The sequence below is a fragment of the Hypomesus nipponensis genome, chromosome 2, assembly GCF_054491055.1.
Source record: "Hypomesus nipponensis isolate SF chromosome 2, ASM5449105v1, whole genome shotgun sequence".
In the NCBI taxonomy this organism is placed as follows: domain Eukaryota; kingdom Metazoa; phylum Chordata; class Actinopteri; order Osmeriformes; family Osmeridae; genus Hypomesus; species Hypomesus nipponensis.
In genome coordinates this window covers 5,290,392-5,311,533 of record NC_140362.1, presented here as the reverse complement: position 1 = coordinate 5,311,533, position 21,142 = coordinate 5,290,392, and the positions used below count along the sequence as shown (strand labels likewise).

At 41.5% G+C, this 21,142-nt stretch overlaps 3 protein-coding genes and 1 long non-coding RNA gene across 5 annotated transcripts; 3 read left to right on the top strand and 1 right to left on the bottom strand.

The window, feature by feature from the left end:
• Window positions 1-291: 291 nt before the first annotated feature.
• On the top strand, window positions 292-1,560 carry malsu1 (mitochondrial assembly of ribosomal large subunit 1). Its single transcript, XM_084703460.1, has 4 exons — window positions 292-672; window positions 799-974; window positions 1,087-1,168; window positions 1,271-1,560. Exons 1-4 carry the CDS (start codon window positions 363-365, stop codon window positions 1,420-1,422), a joined length of 720 nt encoding a protein of 239 aa, XP_084559586.1. The 5' UTR covers window positions 292-362; the 3' UTR covers window positions 1,423-1,560.
• A 144-nt stretch (window positions 1,561-1,704) lies between these two features.
• On the top strand, window positions 1,705-10,314 carry stk31 (serine/threonine kinase 31). Of its 2 annotated transcripts, XM_084703439.1 has the most exons (26): window positions 1,705-2,212; window positions 2,543-2,607; window positions 2,692-2,744; window positions 2,844-2,942; window positions 3,050-3,121; window positions 3,353-3,511; window positions 3,644-3,972; window positions 4,795-4,960; window positions 5,263-5,379; window positions 5,784-5,816; window positions 5,984-6,099; window positions 6,255-6,411; window positions 6,499-6,624; window positions 6,759-6,938; window positions 7,084-7,200; window positions 7,295-7,414; window positions 7,514-7,639; window positions 7,728-7,829; window positions 7,916-7,996; window positions 8,149-8,274; window positions 8,441-8,566; window positions 8,697-8,783; window positions 9,026-9,175; window positions 9,416-9,544; window positions 9,756-9,809; window positions 10,009-10,314. In XM_084703439.1, exons 2-26 carry the CDS (start codon window positions 2,577-2,579, stop codon window positions 10,108-10,110), a joined length of 2,958 nt encoding a protein of 985 aa, XP_084559565.1. In that variant the 5' UTR covers window positions 1,705-2,212; window positions 2,543-2,576; the 3' UTR covers window positions 10,111-10,314. The 2 variants fall into 2 exon arrangements, with proteins under 2 accessions (XP_084559565.1, XP_084559574.1); XM_084703448.1 differs by lacking the exon at window positions 5,784-5,816.
• A 1,708-nt stretch (window positions 10,315-12,022) lies between these two features.
• On the top strand, window positions 12,023-21,080 carry LOC146300529 (peptide YY-like). The gene is made up of 3 exons (XM_084669234.1): window positions 12,023-12,229; window positions 12,404-12,490; window positions 21,062-21,080. The coding sequence occupies exons 1-3, from the start codon at window positions 12,048-12,050 to the stop codon at window positions 21,078-21,080; spliced, it is 288 nt and encodes a 95-aa protein (XP_084525360.1). The 5' UTR covers window positions 12,023-12,047.
• LOC146300530 (uncharacterized) lies at window positions 15,456-16,691 on the bottom strand. Its single transcript, XR_014729666.1, has 2 exons — window positions 16,532-16,691; window positions 15,456-15,706 (listed from the first exon to the last, which is right to left on the bottom strand). It is a non-coding gene; the product is annotated as an uncharacterized LOC146300530 (long non-coding RNA).
• Window positions 21,081-21,142: the final 62 nt, after the last annotated feature.

The window sequence follows — 21,142 nt, the reverse complement described above, 5'->3', positions numbered from 1 at the left end:
GCTGAGTAAAGGTAACGGTCAGCATGTTTAAGTAAGCTTGCGGTTGCAACTAAGAGGTGTTCCTCTTTCTGAACAGTATTGTTTTAAGCTTGCATAACACGCACATTGAAATATTTCTAACAGTAGCCCATGGGAATGCATTGGTTAACTATTGATTTTCTTTCCACAAGCTCAAGTCTCCTGACATGTTGTCCTCCTACACACTAGATGGTAGCAGAGGACGTTTAGGGAAGGGTAATAACCAGCAAAGTAATTACCTCCAACCAATCATCGTTCATGAATCCTCATTACTTCCTGGTTTTAGTCCTTGGCCAAAATAAACATGCTTGTTCCCAAACCATGACAAGATAACAGTGTAAATAATGTGTATACGGATTTGTTCGAAGGGATTTCTCTCAATAATTTTCGAACAGAAAGTTATTCTAGGGTGTAGGCCTATTGGTGATTTTAGTGGCTCACGTTTGATTTCAAATGCTCGGCAGAAAGGGCTCCTACATCGGCTTTACACATGTCTTGCCCATGATCAACAGTACCTGCCTGCCTGTCGCCCCTACAGTTTATCAAGATATTACTCCGATCAGCGCACTGAGCACAGTTTTTCGGAACAGAGCAGTCCCGGTAAATGTGAAGAACAACAAAATGGAATTTGTACGAAGGAAGAATCTGTCAAAAGTGAGAAGAATCATGTTGTCACTGTCATTAAGTTGGATGTTCTTGCCACACCAAACTTTGTCTTGATGGTTGGCCTATAAGCCTTTTGATAGCCGAAGTAAAACCGGAGTTTCTCTTTGCCCACAGAAACAGTTCGGGATTTCAACATTGATGTGATGGTGTCTCTGCTCCGTCAGGAGAATGCCGTAGATATATGTGTAATAAAAGTTCCTGAAGAAGTCAACTACACAGACCACTTCATTGTTGTCAGTGGTTCCTCAACAAGACACCTCCGTGCAATGGCTCTTTATGCCATTAAAGTGGTAAGTTGTAATTTAGATAACTTGTATTAGTGTTTCAGGTGGTTCTGTGAATTTTGTGCACCGGATTTGATGATAGCAAAAATTTCTTACACACGTTGTATGTATTTGGCAGCATAAATTATTAAAGAAAAACAACGAACCACATGCCAGGATTGAAGGGAAGGATGCAGTGGACTGGATGTGCATTGACTTTGGTATGGTGTGATTCTGAAATGTCAGCATCAGGCTATTGGGGTAGTAAGCTTTCTTTGCTGAACATTTTTTAAATTTTTGCCAATGGTTTTTGTCCCCTCAAGGAAGCATTGTGGTCCATTTCATGCTTCCAGAGGCCAGAGAGCTGTATGAACTGGAGAAACTGTGGACACTCCGCTCCTTTGATGAGCAACTCTCCAGCATCCCTCCAGAGACGTTACCCGACGACTTCATGTATGGGGCGGATGTCAAGTGATTCAACAACCCTAACACATGTGTGTATGAATGATAGGCTACTCGGAGTTAGAACGAAGAAGACACCCGAAGCATGTTATTGTTATGGGTTAAATAAAGTCTAAAATATTTGAGATTAAATGGGTTTATGGAAACAGAATTATGGTGTTGCCTGTCTTTCAATGTGCTGTTTGAAGTATCTTACGGTAGGCTAGATTTCTGTTGAAAGTAAAACTGAATACAGGTGGAGGATCGGGTAGTTGATTCGTGTTTTTATTTGATACCAAAATAAAAAAGTTGTCGCAATTGTTTTTTGCTTCCAGAATAATAATAAAAAATCCTGCAGATGTGTAGAAAATTGTATGCAGTCTATTTCACAGTAAGCCTACCAAATAAGACAACGTCAGTTTTGGCACGTTTTTGTGTTTTAGATTGGTGTGCAATGTGCATGCATACCGGTATATGTCAGTGCCTTCAGCAGATGGCGGCAATGTGTGTGGACCGCCCGTTCTAATGTTTTTAATTTGTGTATGAATGAGTGAAAGTGAACCTGGTCATTGGCCCTTTTGAATAAAATACGTTGTGTGTTGCTATGCAGTTCACAATACGTTCACAATACGTGTATGTGTTACATACACGTATATTAATTGTAAAATCCAAAATATTACCAGTGTATGACTAATAAATTAGAGACTTTTAGACCTATAGGCTACCCCAAATGTTGTAGGCTAGATCATTTCCCATGAGGCAGTGAGAGTGCAATCACGCGCGCATCATTTGTTAAAAATAATTTCCTCCAGAATCAAGGACAGGTGAGACTAAAAACCAGCAAATGAATCGTTAGTTTACTAAACTTGCAAACTTCACTGTGAGCTATGAGTGCATCTTTAACTATTTAACTTGTATAAAATAAAACACATTAAAACGAAATATGAAGTGTCCACTTGTCACAACTATGCGAAATGCGACTGGTACAGGCTAACTGATTCAGACAGGGAGTTGACTAGTCTCTGTCCAGAATTATTACATTTTACCAGATAAAAGTGTTAAAATTTGAATGTTTGCAAGTCTAGTTCGCTGAGTCTACTGCCCGGCTAATTTTGTGATTGTATTTTACTTGCTAATATTTATTCGCTGTGTAGTTTTCTACGTCACACTTCTAGTCAATAAAAAGTCATGGACCAAACCAAAATGGACCGTGAGAAAAGTGAGTAGTAACTAGCATTGTGAATTTCAAATCATTGAAACCATTACTACACCTGTAGGCTAACACATTTCTCATTTATTTTAGTGGAGCTTGTTGGCGTCACCCACGTTTTGGATGCCATCACATTTTGGGCACAGGTACACGTGGTTCACGTTATAATTGTACAATCAAGGCATGTTGCTTAGTCGATGTACAATTTTCATGATTTTAGTATGATTATAATTTGCTATGTGTAGAATGTCAATGAGGACCAAGCAATTGAGGCAATGAGCAACATTTTGGCACACAAGTGTCCAGAATTTCCAAGGTTGTTTGGAACCCCAATTCCTCAGAAGGTAAGATGCGATCGGACAACAGGTTAATAGTGGAGGGCATCTTACAGTTGACCTAGATGAATGCAACTGTCTAGACTAAATCCGAATTGTATGTCCTTCATGTGCAGATATATGGGGCAGTGTTCTCTGAGGACAGCTGTTGGTATAGATGCAAGGTCCAACAGCAGGTTGATGATAAGGTGAGGAAGCAGTAAGCCGTTTTAGAAGGCCTTGAGTTTGATGCTTTTGATCAAACTAATCTATACTTATTTATTTAGTTGTGTAGCGAATTAGTGGTTTGATTTTTAGATTTGAGCAGTTTCTTTTTGCCTCATTTTAAATTAAACCAAACCATACAGTAGCCTACCATTTACCACAGACAACAACTAAATCTAAAAAATCTAAACTAAATCTAACCTGTTATTGTACAGGTCCATGTGTCCTACATTGACTATGGAAATTCAGAGGTTGTCAGTCGATCAGCAGTTGTTGAACTGCCATTGGATTTACAGTCCCCATCATTGGCCAAGAAGTACAAGTTCTGGGGCTTCCATGTCTCATGTGACCATGACTCCCAACACTTCAAGCAGGTAAGACTGCTCAGTAGCCTGTTCTTAAGGTGTTGGGATGACTACAAGGATGTGCCTGTAGTGTTTTTCCATTAATCTTAGAAACATGTCTGACAAAATATCTTTTATATCTATCTTCTGGTGTGCACTCAGGGAAAAGCCTTCTTACAGAATTTAATACTCGGTAAGAAAGTACGTATCCAGAAGAAGTCAGTCTGCTTCGATGGGACAATCCTTGTTCAGGCTTTCCAGGGCAACTTGGACATTGGCGAAGAGCTTATGAGGATGAAGTTTGCCAAGCAAAGTCTACCGGGGAGTAATCAAGAGAGCTCCATGTCCCGGCCCTCCCTCCAGGACTCCCCTGCCCTGCTGGCCCACATGCTACTGGAGAGAGGCCAGGGAGAGGGAGACGTCTCGGCCTCACCAGTCTGCATGCCCAAACTCCGCCCGGTCTTAAGTGACCAGATACCTCAGTCACTGAAGTAAGACACGATCTAAGAGAACACGGCAATATCACAGTACTCTAGAGCTGATTTGAGAACAGATATACAGTTATTCTGTATTAACGTGTTCTTAATTCTAATATTTGCTTATTTTTTCCGCCCTGTGTCATTCATCTCTGAAGTTTCTTTTTCCCACAATCCAATAAATGAGGGAATTTCCACATGTGGGTCTGATGCCTTGAAACAGACGAAGAACATCTTGGTTTTCTTAGCTAGGAACAACCGAGGGCTTTTATTTAGCTGTCTGTGGTCTGGATTACCTGCTACAGCTGCTGGGGGGTCTGTCTTCCTGCTGGAGTAGCTGTCTCTGGTGCAGGGCTGATACTGCTGTCTCCTGCTCCCTCCGGGAACCATTCTCCACTATCAGAGCTCTGCAGGTTATGTTTATAGAGCAACAACACCTCAGGGGCCTGTGTTTCATCCTTTTCACTTTGAAATTAGTTGTCTCTCAGTGTGAAACAGTATTGGCGCCATGAAGTTTCTCTGGGATTTAGGAAAGATGGGTTTTGTGAGTGATGATAAGGTCTTTGTTGTTTACTTTGTCATGGTTTCAAGGAACAATACAATCCAACTACAAATGACTCATCATCCCAAGTGAGTTAGTTGAGAAGGGGGGAAACCTGGGCCTGTGCAGTTTCTTTGTGTTAAAAAGAACCGTTTGGAGTGTTTTGCAATGTGGTGATCAGTACTGATGTACAGTTCATTGCTGGTTACTGGAAAACAATTGACTGATATACAGTCAAGAGGTTTAATTATAACCTTTTAATGGCAAACCTGATCTTTTGTCTTTATGTTCTATAGGGAGAAAAACGTAGTCGCAGCCCCACAGCCAGACGACGCAATCAAAATAAACATGGAATTGGATGTTTTGGTGGAGAATGAGAAACTGAAGGCAGAACACGATGCTCAGCAACAGATTACCCAGCAAAAGGAGAAAGAACTGAGTGATACTCGCTCAGAGTTGCAGGTTGTTGTCTGAAAGTAGACATCTCAGTCACAGCTACAGGCATCTACAAGAGCCTTTCTCAACCCTTGTAATCTGGACCAACTGCCCTGCATGTTTTAGGTGTCTCCCTCTTCCTACACACCTGATTCAAATGAACGGGTCGTTATCAGGCTTCTGCAGAACCTTGATTGACAAAACAGTTCTTTGAATCAGGTGTGTCGGATCAGGAAAACATCAAAAACGTGCAGGGCAATAGGCCTAGAGGATCAGGGTGGAGTGACTGACGTGTGCCTCTTCACTGTCGTGTGTTATCACTGTGTCAGAGGCTGAAAGAGGAAAACCTGAGAGAGACCAAGAACTATAAGGTGGAGAGGGATCTGCTTCGGGGCAAATCGGAAGAGCTTGAGAAACACCTGCGAGTTGCAAACTTTAAGCTTGAGGTGAGGTTGTGAGAGGTCTGTGCATTAATCACGCTTTGCTATTATGGGTGTGACTACGCTTACCCTGCGTGTCCACGACACCCGGCGTGTCGGCGTCGCCTTCCAATTCATTCTTTTTTAATGAAACCGGCCAATGATGCTCCCACAATTCCCTATGCGAGCGTCAACGCCCGGTTCCATTGAAAACGAATTGGAAGCCGACGCGCCGCCCGCTCCGCTGTAGTGGACACGCAGGGTTAGGCCTACCAACAAGCCATGTGGATCTGCAGGTGCTAGTAAGTTATAACAGCTTCAAGAAGACTTGAGTTGTTCATCCAAACAATCCTACTTTCACACACTCCTATTATTGGAATATTAATCAAATTAATGAATATGTACAAAAGTGGTCTTTTTGTTGTTGGCAGGACCCTAAGTATGGATGTGGAGTGGTAGTGCAGGTACGAGGAGGGAGGGAGGGACGTTGTAGGGTTGCAGTCAGTGGTGATGTCGTGTGTTTGGACATAAAGGTCTAGGGCTGATGTTCTCATTAGCTCAGTCTGTGTGTTTGTCTACTGCTGGGTCTCTAAATAAGACTGGTGTTTGTTTATCTCTCCCTCGTGCCTAGTCTGCTAGGGGAGAAATGCAAAGAAAAGAGAAGGAAATGGATACGCTTGTGGACTCTGCAGTGTCTGAGCAATTTTGCCGACTGGCAGAGAAAGTCAATTCTTTGAGGGGATTAAGGTACGGCGAGGCTTCAAAATATTGACAGTGTCACACCCGCTTGTGCTACGATTTATTTATTAACAGGGCGATGGTATTAAAGTGACAGCATGTATGCAGCCACTGAGCTGCCTTTGCCTTTCATGAATGGGTCTTCATGTATTTTGGTGGACCAGGGAAAGAAGCCCGGGTTTGACAGATAGTGACAGCCTGATGGAGTCTATTAGCACAGTCATAAACGACAGCATCTCTGCCCCTGTCACCATGGGGAAGTTGGACACGGCACGCCATGATTACATGCAGGCCCTGGAGAAGCTGAGAGAGTGTAAAACGGTGAGTTGTCTTCTTGACGGTAATCATATCCCATCAGAGTACAATTTCTTATGGTGTGAAATGACCGTTTTGACCTCAATTGCACAGATGGAGCAGCTTGGGGATTTGATCACCAACAGAAACAAGGTGCGCAGTGTGCTGACTGCCACTGTGGAAGCCTTCTTGGAAGAGGCAAAGAGTTTGCCTGTCAGAAAGCGCTTAGAGAAACTCGAGGTACAAGAACTAACAATCCAAGTTTCTGGAAGAGTTTGTAAACGATGAGCCTTTTTGAATCCGATCAACTATATTGGACATCAAATGCTTATCCACCAATGTCTGAACTTTTTGCCAATGTTTGTATCCCACAGGAGGTGAGCACGTCCCTGGCTGCAGTCTTTGGTCCGTTCTCCCCAGAAGAGGTGGACGAGCATGCTTTTGAGCAGTATTACCAGTGGAAGACCCAGACACACCAGCAGTCCAGCAGTGTTCGAGATGAGACGGACAAGGCCCTGGGTGCCCTGTGTACCTGGTCTGAGAACATTGGCAAGGTACAGTACAGTCCATCAAAGGGTTAAGCCAAAACAAACAGCCCTTCATATGTTTTACCAATGGTGCACTTCAAAAACTGCAATGCATTTCAAGTTGTTGAGGAGTACAATGCATAGTGATCATGTTAATCTTTGTTCTGTTCAGTTCTTCTGTCTGTCCAATAAAACGTCAGTGAGTGTGACAGACTTAGTTGGTGGTATAAGTGAAATCCTGAAGCAGGCAGAGCAGCATGTGTGCAAGGAGATGGACGTCTATAAATCAGTGAGTTTGAATGGTTTCTAAATGTTAATTCAGTGAGGTCTCCAATCTAGCATACAGTTCCAGTGCCCTTGTATTAAGTTTGTGAAGTCTCTAGGAACCCAACAACCAGAACAATAAGGTCGTGACCAACGCTTTTCACAAAGTGATGCAGCACATTCATGAGGAGAAGAAGGTCCTGAATGATTTGATGGAAAAGTACCTGATGAATACTAAGGTGTGAGAATAGTTTTTGTCCCCAAATTGTCTTGGAAGAATCCTTTGGAGGTCGTCTTCCACACAGTCTCCCCACTCTCCAATCCGTGTTCCGTTTAAGGGGGAGATGCTGCAGTGGCGGACTGCCAGCCCCACGCCAGACACCCTCATCTCCATCAAGAAGCGCATCAGGACTCTGAGGTCTCAGCTGCGGTGGAGACAGGTGGAAGAGAGTAGTCTGGAGGAGGTGAGGCCAGGCACGGGGAAACGGGACTGTTGATTTTGGATGGCACAGGTATTGATAACACTAAAGACGCCACTTTGCCCCTGTGCAGTGTGAGGAGCTGGACTTAACAGAGATCTTGAAGAAGAAGGAGGAGATAGCGGAAACCCGAAAAGCCCTTTTCCAAGAAATCGCACGAGAAAAGGAGGAATATGTATGTGGTTTGACTCGTGTTTTGTATAAAAACGTTTTTTATACATCAGCACATCCATACGTTTTCTACCACTTTTAATTGGATAGACCAAGCTAAGTGCACTTGTGGAGGACGGCTTCCCAGAGCTTCCCTTGCTCTACCCAGAGACAGACATCCACAGCTTCATGGTGAGCAGCTCCGCATCGAGCCCAGCAGCCCCAGAATCGCACACCAGACATCAAACAATCAAACACCACAAAGCTCCCGACGGCTCAAAACCTCAGAAGCATTTCAGGGTGCCCGTTGGGTGTTGTGACAGGAGGTCCTGTGGTTTGTGCAGAGCTCTGGAGGTCTGCTGGTGAGTAGTCTGGACAAGGACATGTTTGATGCTGAGCCTATGAGGGAGCTGAGCGACCACAGACCGCTGGTGCACACGGAGTTCCAGGGACAGAGGGTTATACTAAAGGTGCCTGATATAAAGACATATATTTGTAAAATGATCCCATTCGTCTGTGGAGACAAATAAAGGGCTTGTTAAGTTATATTTTTGTACCAAACGCCCAAGCTCCCATATGCTACTGTAAACTTACTCTTGTTACTGTAACAGTGGGGTGTTCTGTGAATTCCCCCAGAGTTACACCGTGAACGAGGAGGTGGAGGAGAGGGTTCTGGAGAGAACCGCCCAGTTCCACCGGGCCAGGACACAGGGTGAGGCTGTCGCTGGGCTACTCCCACTCCTGGCTCTGTTCTTCAGCAAGGTACGGAACTGGATCCATCTCATTGCCCCAACCAGTCCACAAAACAGTTTCCGTAACCTCTTGAACCATACTGCGACCATGACATGTCTGCCTCTTTTACTGTACTGTGCTGTCTACCTGTCTCTTGCAGTCTGATCCGCTTGCCTATGTAATGGTGCCATATTTCCCCAATGGGAGTCTGAAGGCCGTTCAGACAGCCTGTCCCTTGTCCACCTCAGTGAGTTGTCCCCAATAATGACATGTCCATATCCCTGTCCCCCTCTGTGGCTTATTGAAACTGTTTCATCTACCCCTGTGCCCCGTAGCCAAATCCTTTGTGGAATGCTCAGAAGTTCACCTCCATGTTTATCGGCTGGTTGGATTTTCCAATGTATTTCCAGTCAACTGTGATACTAGGTGCATCATGGGACAGGGCTTGGCAGCTGATTTGGGTCTAAAAGAGCTTGTGTCTCTCAACAGGAGGTTTGTAAGGTGATGAAGGGAGTGGCCCAAGGACTAGAACGTTTGCATGCTGTGGGCATCACACATGCCTCTCTCAACCCCAGCAATGTGTTCGTCCTCAACCGGCAGCAAGGCATGGTGGGAGACTTTGACTTCACCAAGACACCTGTGAGTGAGCTGGACTAGCCGAGCACTGCATATCCCTGTATGAAGTCACCTTCGTGTGTCACGTTCACCATTTGATATTGTGCAAAAGATGTGGGATTGCATTACAGTACTACATAATCCGACCTTGTTAGTTTTGGTGGATTTTTTTTTAGATCCTTTGCTGTCCCCCAGCATGTTGCCTCTGTTTTCCCACATGAAGTGCCAATTATATAAAGATTGATGTGTTTGTGACGGTTCCAGGAGCAAAGGGCGGTGAGCAGAGGGATGGTGGCAGGTTCCGTGAGCCTGGTGGCCCCAGAGCTTTGCCAGGGCTCCGCTCCCCCATCTCCAGCCAGTGACATGTTCTCATTTGGCTGTCTCCTGCTCTGGGTGAGAGGACGCCTCACCATTCAGATCATTAGTCTAACAGTCTCACACTGAGCACGCGCTGTATGTTGCTCTCGTCTGTAGAAAGTTGTCGAATATTGTCATGGAAAAGTCTTGGTCGTCCCTTTTTTTTATATATATATACCGTACACAGAGATGCTTTTAGTCTGAAAAGCAGTGAGCACATAAACACCAGTCATTTGTCACTCTACAGCTTCATGTTCCAGATTTCAATGGTGCATTGAACACCCTTGATGAACTGAAACTGGTAAGTGACGTTGATGGTTTTCCCCCAACCTATTTTTCCCCACGTGTTGCCTCTTGGTATGAAATGCACCATATAAAGTTTGACTTGATTTAAATGTACCAATTACTGAACGTGTGTTTAAATATCTGCTACCTCTGACTAGCCACTTAAGCTATTGCCTTTTAGTCAAAATGTAATGTTGTGTATTGTCTTTGGTCAGGTTCCAAAACTGCAAGCTCTGCTCTCTAAACTGGTGTTTGAAAGAAGGCTCACTGCTGCGGAGGTCCTGGCTGACCATTGCTTTCAGTCAGACGAGGCATGAGAAACTAATATTAGGGAAATTTGTTTGATGGCATGGTTTTTCTTTTTAAATATTTGTTTGTCAAGAGTTAAGATGTGCACATATTTGTTTCTGTTCACCCTTTTTAAATGTGCAATTAGAATGTTTAATCGCCCAGGTTATGTTTGCCTTATTCTGCATTTGCTTTGCAAAGAATAAAAAAGATTCTGACATTTTGTATGGGAATAGATGGTGTGCTGAATGTTATTGACAACCTTGGTTGAAAAATGTGAGCATGCACAGTATACTTCCATGGATCAAGAGGAGGTGAGATGCAGACTGATGTAGAGCTTGGTATATTCCACAAACAAAGTTATCTGGAGTTACACTTTTGAGGTTTTGCTTTTGGATACTTTTAAACGTCAGCTCTGAACCATTGGTGCTGTCTGACTCCTGATTTGACTGACACCCCTTGATAATGCTCTTTAAAGAAAATCTATCACTTCCCATTTTCCGGAATTAGATTGCATTGCACTACATAAACTATTTCTAGCCTAATTCCAAGAGGAATGCAGACCATCCATAGTCTACATTAGACATTTAGACACAATTGTTTCTGTTGACCCTGTCTGAAACCTTGCATTACAGTGACACTAGATTGAGTGCCCGTCTGTTGGATTTGTGAGGCACGCAGAAGGTGTTCAAACTATTCACTGTTCTCCCTGTTTATTTGTTTTTAGATGACAGCCTTTTACATAGTTTTACATTTGGCAAAGTCAAACCTTTTAGTGGACGTGTTGGAAACTAATTTAAGTCACAAAGAATTGAGTCAGTCAGATGGAGATAAGAGAAGGGTTATTCATGCAGCACACGTAGGCTATAAACTAAAAATAATATATTTTTAGGACAATGTCTCAAATGTTCATTTGAGTGAAGGCTTACTTTGACGAGCAAACAAGTTAGGCTACAGTAGCCTATATACCACCTGCTGTGGTGATTGACGTTACTGTTCACTGTTATAAAACCGTTTCGATTCATGTTTAATGAGTACAGTTGCTCATAGCCCTTTTCAAGATAAGCTCTGACAGTTTTATACAGAAAAACAATGACATTCAAAAGGGTTTAATTAAGTTTTCAAATGCATCAAGCCATTGTGAGCTGGCATTTGTGAATACCGTTGCAATCTAGCTCATCGTAGGCTATTCAGATTCCGTCACCGGGAGACTCATTAGCATGCCGGTCAAGTTATAGATGCCATTTGGTGTCGATATTATTTACTAAGTAATATTAAACGGTCAAATCTGTCTGGAGATAAAAGCGATGGGGACCTAGCTGGCCTTTGATATTGGCTTTGTGATTATAAATATTTCACATGCAAAATAGGTTGGGAGCATTTAATAAGGGTTGAAGGTCCTTTATTAGATTCCAGTTTGTGTGTTGTGTGTTGAGTGTTTGTGTGAGCGAAAACAGAATGGCTTACATTGTAACCTAGAAATAAATGTGTTGTACACATACAACCAAATCCTAGTTCTGGGTGACAAACTGACTCACTGAAACATCATACCCTCCATGTATTATTATTACAGTTTCAAGTAGGTACTTTTACTGATGAAATGAAAATCGTCATCCTTTCTACGAAAAAGTGGGAAGATGACGTTTGCCTTCTTTGGGCACTCTTCCTCCTCATCGCCAATGCGCCCTTTGTGCAGCGTATTATAAAACTCACACGATGTTAGGAACCTGACAGAGTTGGATACAGTAGCTCAGTCAAGTACATACGACGTTGTTTACAAGGAAATGTGAGTAAAAACTATATGTTTTCCTTGCTGATATTAAAACGGTTCTCATTGTATAGGCTACGGAATACATTTGTGAATATTCATTATTTAATTTTGATAGAAAATGGAGTTTGAGCAATTTCATTTATCAATTGTTTGATTTGCTCATATGTAGCCTACTTGTGATTTGGGTGAGTGTAGATGCGCCCAAACGCAGCGATGTCACTTGGTGTGCTGGCTCTCTGCGCGCTGATTTGCGTCCACTCAATGATTGACGCGTATCCTTCCAAGCCAGCGAGCCCCCGTGAAGACGCCCCCCCAGAGGAACTTGCAAAGTATTACTCTGCGCTCAGACACTATATCAACCTCATCACGAGACAGCGGTGAGTTTCCACGACAATAGATGCTGTTGTAAATCGGTATCACATAGGCTGTTGTAGTGTGCAACGGTAAAACGAGAACATTGAAGACTGGTGTTTCGTTTGGCAAGATGTTTTAAAGTAAGAAGAAAAACATGTTGCTTCTGTAAATTGATTAATTTTTTCTTTAATATTTAGGTATGGTAAAAGATCCAGCCCGGACACTGTGTTCTCAGACATGTTACTGAGAGAGAGCACAGAGAGCATCCCTCGATCATATGGAAGGTGGGGTCAATCTCTCTTGGAAGTCACTCTGGATAAAAGCGCCTGCTAAATTAATAAATTTAAATGATTTCAATAGATATTTTTACAGACCATTTTTCGGCCTAACCTAGGCGTAAAAATGCATCTTGCTACATAACGACTAATAATAGTATGTCGATAGATTATGATCATATTAGCATCATATCGTGTCTAGCCAAACTTTAAAATTGTTTCACCTTTTTTTTTTGTACGACGCACGTAACTATTTTTTTCCCCACAGATATGATTACCTCTGGTGATGCCAGTTTCTGTGCAGTCAATGTATTTCAACTCCGTGTATTCCACAGACTGCCCGCTCATATGATGGACATCATGCATAGTTCATATACTGCATGCAGCTGCATATTTGTGAAAGAACTATTGCTATGGAACTATCCATTATCTGTAACTGTTGCTTCTGTTGAATATTGAAAGTAAACCAGTGATTCAAAAACAATTTTCAGGGGTCTATGTCTGCCAGTGTTTGCATGTTACTGTTATAGCACTGTAATCAAAAAACGTAAACATTGTTTATTAAACTTGTAAAACATACAGTATGCACATCCCAATTCATTTGTGACTTTGACACCACTCTGGTAACAAAAAATAATAAAATAAACATATTTAGCAAGTTTTCATTAAATAAAATGATGATAGTATGTTGTAGTATGATGATAGTATGTTGTAGTATGATGATAGTATGAACCCCGGCTTTATACTGCATACATTAAATACACAGTTACATGCCGGTAAAGTAATACTGCCTTCAGGGCAGTATACACAACCACAGAACTATAATATTCAGCATCGTACTTTGAGAGATCCTCAGTGATATGAGGTAAGAGCCAATAATGGCATGAATGTTGAGTAACAGTAAATAACTGTCTCTGTCTTTCCCTCTCTCTATATATACACACACACACACACACACACACATTTTTTTATATTACAAAACACATTCCACTACACTCCAAATCAAGGTTTTCAAAAAAGAGGTTAGAAATATTAGCCTTCATACCGGCACTTTGAAGGCCACTTATTTTCAAGGTCAGTAAATCAATGCACTCATGTTAGACCAGCTATCTCATAATTATACTATATACTCTATTATCCACAGAGCATAATTATAAGCTTATTATAGCTTTTGGTATTAAAGTGAGGTATTAGCGATCCCTCTTAGTTGAAGTGGTGTACATTCTGAGTGGTGTGTGTACACAAGGCAAAGTTGAGTCTGTCTGAGGTGTTGACATCTGCATAGGAGGGTGGGTCTGAGGTCAGTGAGGAGGTTGAGGGGTAGCTTACACCAGCTACACCTCAGAGTCTATCACCTGAACTGCGGAATGAACAGTCAGATGCGTGTGTGTCTCCTGATGCTAGCCTCTGAACAAAGTGTACCTGGTTGCGTTGTATATGATTGTGTGTGTATACAGGGTCAGATGGCTGAGCGGTTAGGGAATCTGGGTATTAATCAGAAGGTTGCCGGTTCAATTTCCGGCCGTGCAAATGGTGTTGTGTCCTTGGGCAAGGCACTTTACTCTATTTGCCTCGGGGGAATGTCCCTGTATTTACTGTAAATCGCTCTGGATTAGAGCGTCTGCTAAATGACTGAATGTAATGTAAATGTAATGTGGAAGTGGGAAGTCAAGGCCCATAATCCCATATCTGAACATATGAGGCCACATCATAGGATGACTCCTCATCACTCGTTGGACCAAAGTCATCACCAGCAACGACATTGAACTATAGAATAAACACAGACACGTATTGTACAAAACAAAGGTTTTACACTCATTTAATCGAAGGGAAAGAGCAGAAAAGGGAAAAAAGGATGGCACAACCAGATGAATGGGAGAAAAGTGGAACATTTTAATTTATGAGAGTAAAAAAGAAAAGAAGAGCTATCTGATTGTTACTGGACCTACTGGATGAGCCCTACAGTACACCTACCACACACGATGCCTCAAGAAAGCTGGCAGGATTCTAAGAGACTGTTACCACCTATCCTTCAGTCTTTCTACTCTGTTGCCTTCTGGCAGACGATACCAAAGCATCCGGTTCACAGACTGGACAACAGTTTCTTTCCAAGGGCCATCAGGCTTCTGAATGGACATTGATATGGACATTGATACACTCTCGACACTTTCTCACTTATGGAGGACCAAACCTGCCATATTTACAAATGAATGAAAGAATAAATAAATGTCCACATCCATGCAGTTAGACAGAAATAAACGAATATATATATTAATTAATGCACAATTGTCAATCAATAGTTACATATATTTTACATTTATGTATTTATTTATTTTGTATTGATTTATGTATTGATTTATTGATTGATTTATTCATTCATTCATTTATTTATTCATTTATTTATTCATTTATTCATTCATTCATTCATTCATTCATTGTTCCCAATATGATAATGAGAGGAGGCCAGTAGGCGTGGAAACTGATGTTCAGACATTGCAATCAATCCAGAGCCATAGATTCAATCTAGCTAACGCCTGGGACACATTTGCTGCGAAGCGCCCTGGAGCGCCACAATATACTACGAATGGCGCGATGCTGTTCACACTAGACGCGCATTTCTCCACGCCGGTCACCAAGCCTTTCACCTTCTCTGAGATTTTCTTTTCTACATGTAAAGCTGACATGTACATAAACATGGCATAGGCTACAGGCTATTTAGGCAACTTGTTGCTCCAACAATAACCGTCGCAACGGCATCCCATTCCCAACATAACGTGGCAACGTTTGGCTTTTGTTGCCGTAGTCTTTGTAAAATATGTGCTATGGGGCATACAACTCCATTTAGGACTAAGCTACTTTTCATCTTCGATGATTAACTTTGTGTCGTCAATCTTCACAAATTTCTCTTCTGCTTGATTGGGGGCTATATGCCAGATTGTCTATGTCGCTCTTACACACAGGACAAATATGTTGGTTTGACAATCAACAATCAGGATTTTTTATTTTAAAATGTTAACGTTTTTATCGGGGTAAACACATGGTTGGCCGGTCAGCGTAGTGAAGTTGGGTGTTAAGTGATAGCCCACAACTAACGTAGTAAAATCTTTATAACAGGTTTGTTTATCCAAATATCATATATGGTGAATTAAATCTTTATTTTCAACAAGGTCGGCCAGCCTGTCCATGTAGGCTATCTTGTCCATGACAGCAAGGATGGATGTAAGGCTACATAATCGAATACAAAGCGTGGAAAACGATTAGCCAATGGTGTGTCAAATACGCCTACCTATTTTGATTGACACATCTCATTAACATATTGAGAAGAAGAAATACAGGAATGAATGAATGAATGAATGAATAAATGAATGAATAAATGAATGAATAAATGAATGAACACATGAATGAATAAATGAATGAACACATGAATGAATAAATGAATGAATACATGAATGAATAAATAAATGAATAAATAAATGAATACACAAATAAATACATAAATACATGTAAATTATAAGGTAATATTGATTGACAATTGTGCATTAATTAGTACATGTATTCATTTATTTATGTCTAAATGCATGGATGTGGACATTTATTTATTCGTTCATTCATTTTTAAATATGGCAGGTTTGGTCCTCCATACTCACTAGCCACTTTACACACTGTCACTTTCAGCCACTGGTTGCACTATCAGCACTATTGCACTAATTGTACCCCACTTGTCTTTAGGTTTGTATAGGTTTATAAGGTTAGTATAGGTTATTATGTGTATTACAGGTTTAGTATACTGTATTGTATATTGTATATTATTTTGTATATTAACATTTACATTTATTCATTTAGCAGACACTTTTTTCAAAGCGAGTTCCAAGAGAGAGGTTTACAAAAGTGCATAGGTCAATGATTATAAACAACAACATTGCGGGTAGTCAAAACATGAAGCCTACATTGTGAAAAGCAAATAAATGCTATTGGGAAGAAACATTAGAGCTTGTAGTTACAAACAAGTTACAATGAAACAACATGAACCTCAAAAGTGCAAGAGTGTACCTGTAGGAAAGCAAGCAAGCAACGTCCGGGATCTAACATCCATGAGGTAGATGTTTGTAAAGTTGTGAGTAGCTTTGTGTTGCATAGTCGTTGTCTCTTTGTTAGAACATTTGTTGCGAGATGTCCCGGGTTCATATCCCAAAACAACTACTGGAACCACCTTAAAAAGTACCAAATCCATGGGATTTATTAAAGTGCATGATCAGACCATGGATTCAAAGTGCAGTTTTCAGTTGTCGCGCATGCTCTCTTTCTCAAACACAAGTGCGTGTACCAAGTTTGTTGCCATGGAGACAGCCCTAAACAATAATTTATTGTTGTGGAGTTAGCAAGATTAAGCTGATACGAAAATAATAAAATGGATGGGGAAAAGATGCCAGGAAAAGGCCTGAATCTTTCAGGTACAAATTTGGGTTGTAATTTCCGGAAAATATCACAATATCAGTCCAACGAAATGTTTATATTGGCCTACAGAAAGCGAAAAAAACCTATTTTGCACTGAAATTAATGCAAAAAACAATGCTATGCGCTCGCGCGCATTCCTGTGAAGTTCCGATTTCACCTCGCATCAAAAACCTTAGGTTCTGGGTTTGAGTTAAGCCCCGATTGTATGGCTCGGCCCCTGGTGGGGGATGGGCTGGCTTTGGCCATTACACTGCCAGGCTGAAAATGGGTCCCACTCTGGCCCAGGCGGCCCAGATTGTATTTATATAGAATTTCGCTAGCCTGGCTGCCAGCCCAACTTAGCCCCGCCCACAAAAAAGGGAAGCTGGGGAACCTCGGTTGGGGAAAAACTATGTCCGAACAGGAGCTGTTCGGAACAATGAAATTGTCAGGGTGGGCTGTATACAATGATGAACAGATGATCAACAGTAGGCCTAACGTAATCAACCACGTCACCAAAGAGCACTTGGGTTTAATTCGTTTTCAACAAACAACATATTACGTTGCTCTGATTGGTTGTAGGTCTATCCAATTGAGCGAAGAGGCATTTGTTTTACAAGTTTGGTTGAAACACGCCCCATACTCATAGCCAGTGTTGCCAGGTTCGCGGTTTTCCGGTGGAATTGGGCTACTTTTCAAGTGTTGCCGCGGGTTGAATTTTTTGTCCGCTGGTTTGGGTAGACGTGTTTTGCATGCAAATTACATGAATATCTTTGTATAAAAATCCACATTTTAAATGAGATAATTTATTTATACCCAAATCCTACCAAACTGACTCCAGATCAGCATGTACACACATGGACATGTGACACGCCCACATACACACACGCACTGTGCGTGTACACACGTGCCTAATGCTCTCTGTCTCCTGAGAAAACCTCTTGAAAACTGACATACTTAACAATTGGTGTTACTTTGTAGATTATACAATACATTTGGCAATGATAACAATGCTGTTGGACTTTAAAAGCAGTGTATATGGTTTGGCAGGGGCATATTTTGAGTTCTGATGTTGGGCTAGTTTTTGGGCTGGTTTTATTGGCCATTGGGCTGGTTTGGGGTTGGTTTTGATTGGTCATTGGGCTGGTTTTGTCACACAGACCGGGCAACCCTGCTCACAGCCCAACGGAAAGTTCTCAGACTCATATTCTGACTAGAAAATTATGAGTATGACGACAGGCTAGAATTGCGCAGTCAATGGTATAGCACTCCCTTAGCACCTGCATAAAAAATTCTCTGGCGCCGCCCCTGGGAATGTCTTGAATGGTCTGGCTTCACTTCAGGTCTTGTCTCACTAAATGGTAATACCGGCAATATCTGGTAATATCTGCCAAATGTGCCAAAATGATATATCCAGATTCAGACCTAGCCCCAGGATAATTGTAGAGTTAGCTAACTTCTAGACTTCTGCTGTGTGGGAATCGCAGAAGCTAACCAGTCAAAGGGCATACAAAAATACAGGAGCACACCCCACAATTTCCCCAGAAATTGTACCCTCTCTAGTTTGTTATGCTTTTGCTCCTCTCCCGTGTACAACCCCAATTCCAAAGAAGTTGGGACGTTGTGTAAAATAAAAATGAAAACAGAATATATAATGATTTACAAATCTCATAAACCAATTATGTTATTCACAATAGAACATATAAAACATGTCAAATGTTTAAACTGATGAAATGTATAATTTTAAGGAAAACATTTTGAAATTTTGTATTTGATGGCAGCAACATGTCTCAAAAAAGATGGGACGGGGACAATAAAAGGCTGGAAAAAGTAATTGTTACAAAAAATAAACAGCTAGCATTTTGCAACTAACTAGGTTAATTGCAAACAGGTCAGTAACATGATTGGGTATAAAAACAATATCTTAGAGAGGCAGAAGTAAAGATGAGCAGGGGTTCACCAATCTGCAAAAACCTTTATCTACATATTGTGGAACCATTTCAGAATAATGTTCCTCAACGTAAAATTATGAAGACTTTGAATATATAATCATTTACAGTATATAATATAATACAATTCAGAGAAACTGGAGACATCTCTATGTTTAAGGGACAAGGGGGGAAATGAATTCTGCATGCCTGTGATCTTCAGGCACTCACTGCATAAAAAACAGGTATGATTCTGTAATGACATTTTTTGCATGGGCTCAGAAACACCTCCAGAACTTATTGTCTGTGAGCATTTTGCCGTGCCATCCACAAATACAGGTTAAAGCTCTATCATGCAAAAAGAACCCACATGTGAACATGATCCTGAAACGCTTCCATCTTCTCTGGGCTAGAATATAGCCATACTCTCCCCAATCACCCTGTGCAACTCCCCAACACTGTGGAGTCCTTCTGCTTTCTGGGCACTATCCTCTCCCAGGACCTCAAGTGGGAACTAAACATCAGCTCCCTCACCAAGAAAGCACAACAGAGGATGTACTTCCTACGGCAGCTGAAGAAATTCAACCTGCCAAAGACAATGATGGTGCACTTCTATACAGCCATCATTGAGTCCATCCTCACCTCCTCCATCACCATCTGGCACGCTGCTGCCACTGCCAAGGACAAGAGCAGACTGCAGCATATCATCCGCTCTGCTGAGAAGGTGATTGGCTGCAATCTGCCTACGCTCGAGGACCTGCACAACTCGAGGACCCTGAGGCGAGCGAGGAAGCTTCTAGCCGACTCCTCCCACCCTGGACACTCTGTTCCAGCTACTTCCCTCCGGCAGAAGGCTGCAGTCCATCAGGACCAAAACCTCACGCCACTTTCTTTCCATCCGCTACTGGCCTCTTCAACAAGGCCAAAGGCTCCCACTGACATTTAACTATTATCTATTATTAGTCCATTGACACCTGCACTACGCACAAGCCACCTTATATGCACTATTTCCCATATTTTATGTAGCATCAGCCTAAACGTATGATATCACAAACTACCATATAAGTAAAATGTAGGCTTTGTACGTTTCTGTTATTCTGAAATCATTGTATCTGTGATGCAGTCGGTGATCAAGATGTCAGTGAAACACACAAATACAGATTCCTTGAATTATAGATGCCTTATAGTGCCTGTGATAAAATTGGTGGCACACACACAGAGTCCTGGAATAATAGATAAGCCACAGTGCCCGCGATGTCGATGACGCACACAGATTTCTGGAATTACAGATAATGCAGCGTCTGTGATGCAGCTGGTGATACAATTGTCAGATCACAATTGAAATTCTCAAAAGTACTTGTTCAACCTCCACATCTGGTTACTTATGAACATCCTAAAATCAATTTAACATAATTTTAAAGGGGTGATTGACTGTTTTTTTCACACTGTTCCTTAAGGTCTCCAAATAGGGTATGTAACATTGGTTGGGCTGAAAATGGCTCGGGTGCTGTTCTATGAGCCCTGATGCATCCTGTGAAATAGCCCCAGAATTAAACGTTAAGTTTTTTCCTTTTATGGTATGCTCATGAATATACAAGCTGCGTGCTGATTGGTTGGTTTACGAGTGAAGCTGCGGGGCAAAGACGCAACACGGCCAACAGCACTCACTGAAACATCAAAGGTGGAGACTTGAAATAAAAATGTACAAATAAATCTAAGGTGATGCTACATTTGTGACGTCACAAATTCGGCTTTTTCGAAACCGATCGTTTTACAGCTGCAGTTTCAAGTTGTGAGATTTAGATAGGAAAGAGGTGTCAATGGACTTTGAAGTTCACTGTATGTCCATTTTACCCACTGAACTGTCGTTATTCAACTGTAACAATGTAAATTCAGTTCTGCAATCAATGACCACTTTAAATAAATTGCCAATGCTCTGGTACATTCATGCAAAATATTATGTAGCTTACAGTTGTCTACTTTTTCCTTCATTATCAACTGTCATGTTGATCAAAATGTATTATATTAGTTCTCTGTTAATAGACATCTTTACAGACCATTTTGCGGCTTAATGTAGGCGTAAAACGGATTTTGCTACATGATGACTTCTCGTATGTCAATGGAGTACAATCTTATTACTATCACATTGTGTCTAGCGTACTTTTTTTGCTGAAAATTCACTTTTTTATACCATGCCCATAACGTTTTTTTTCTTCAGACATGATGACCTCTGGTAATGCCACTGTGTCTGTGAAACCTGTCAATGTTTTACAATTCTGTATATTTCACAGACTGCCTG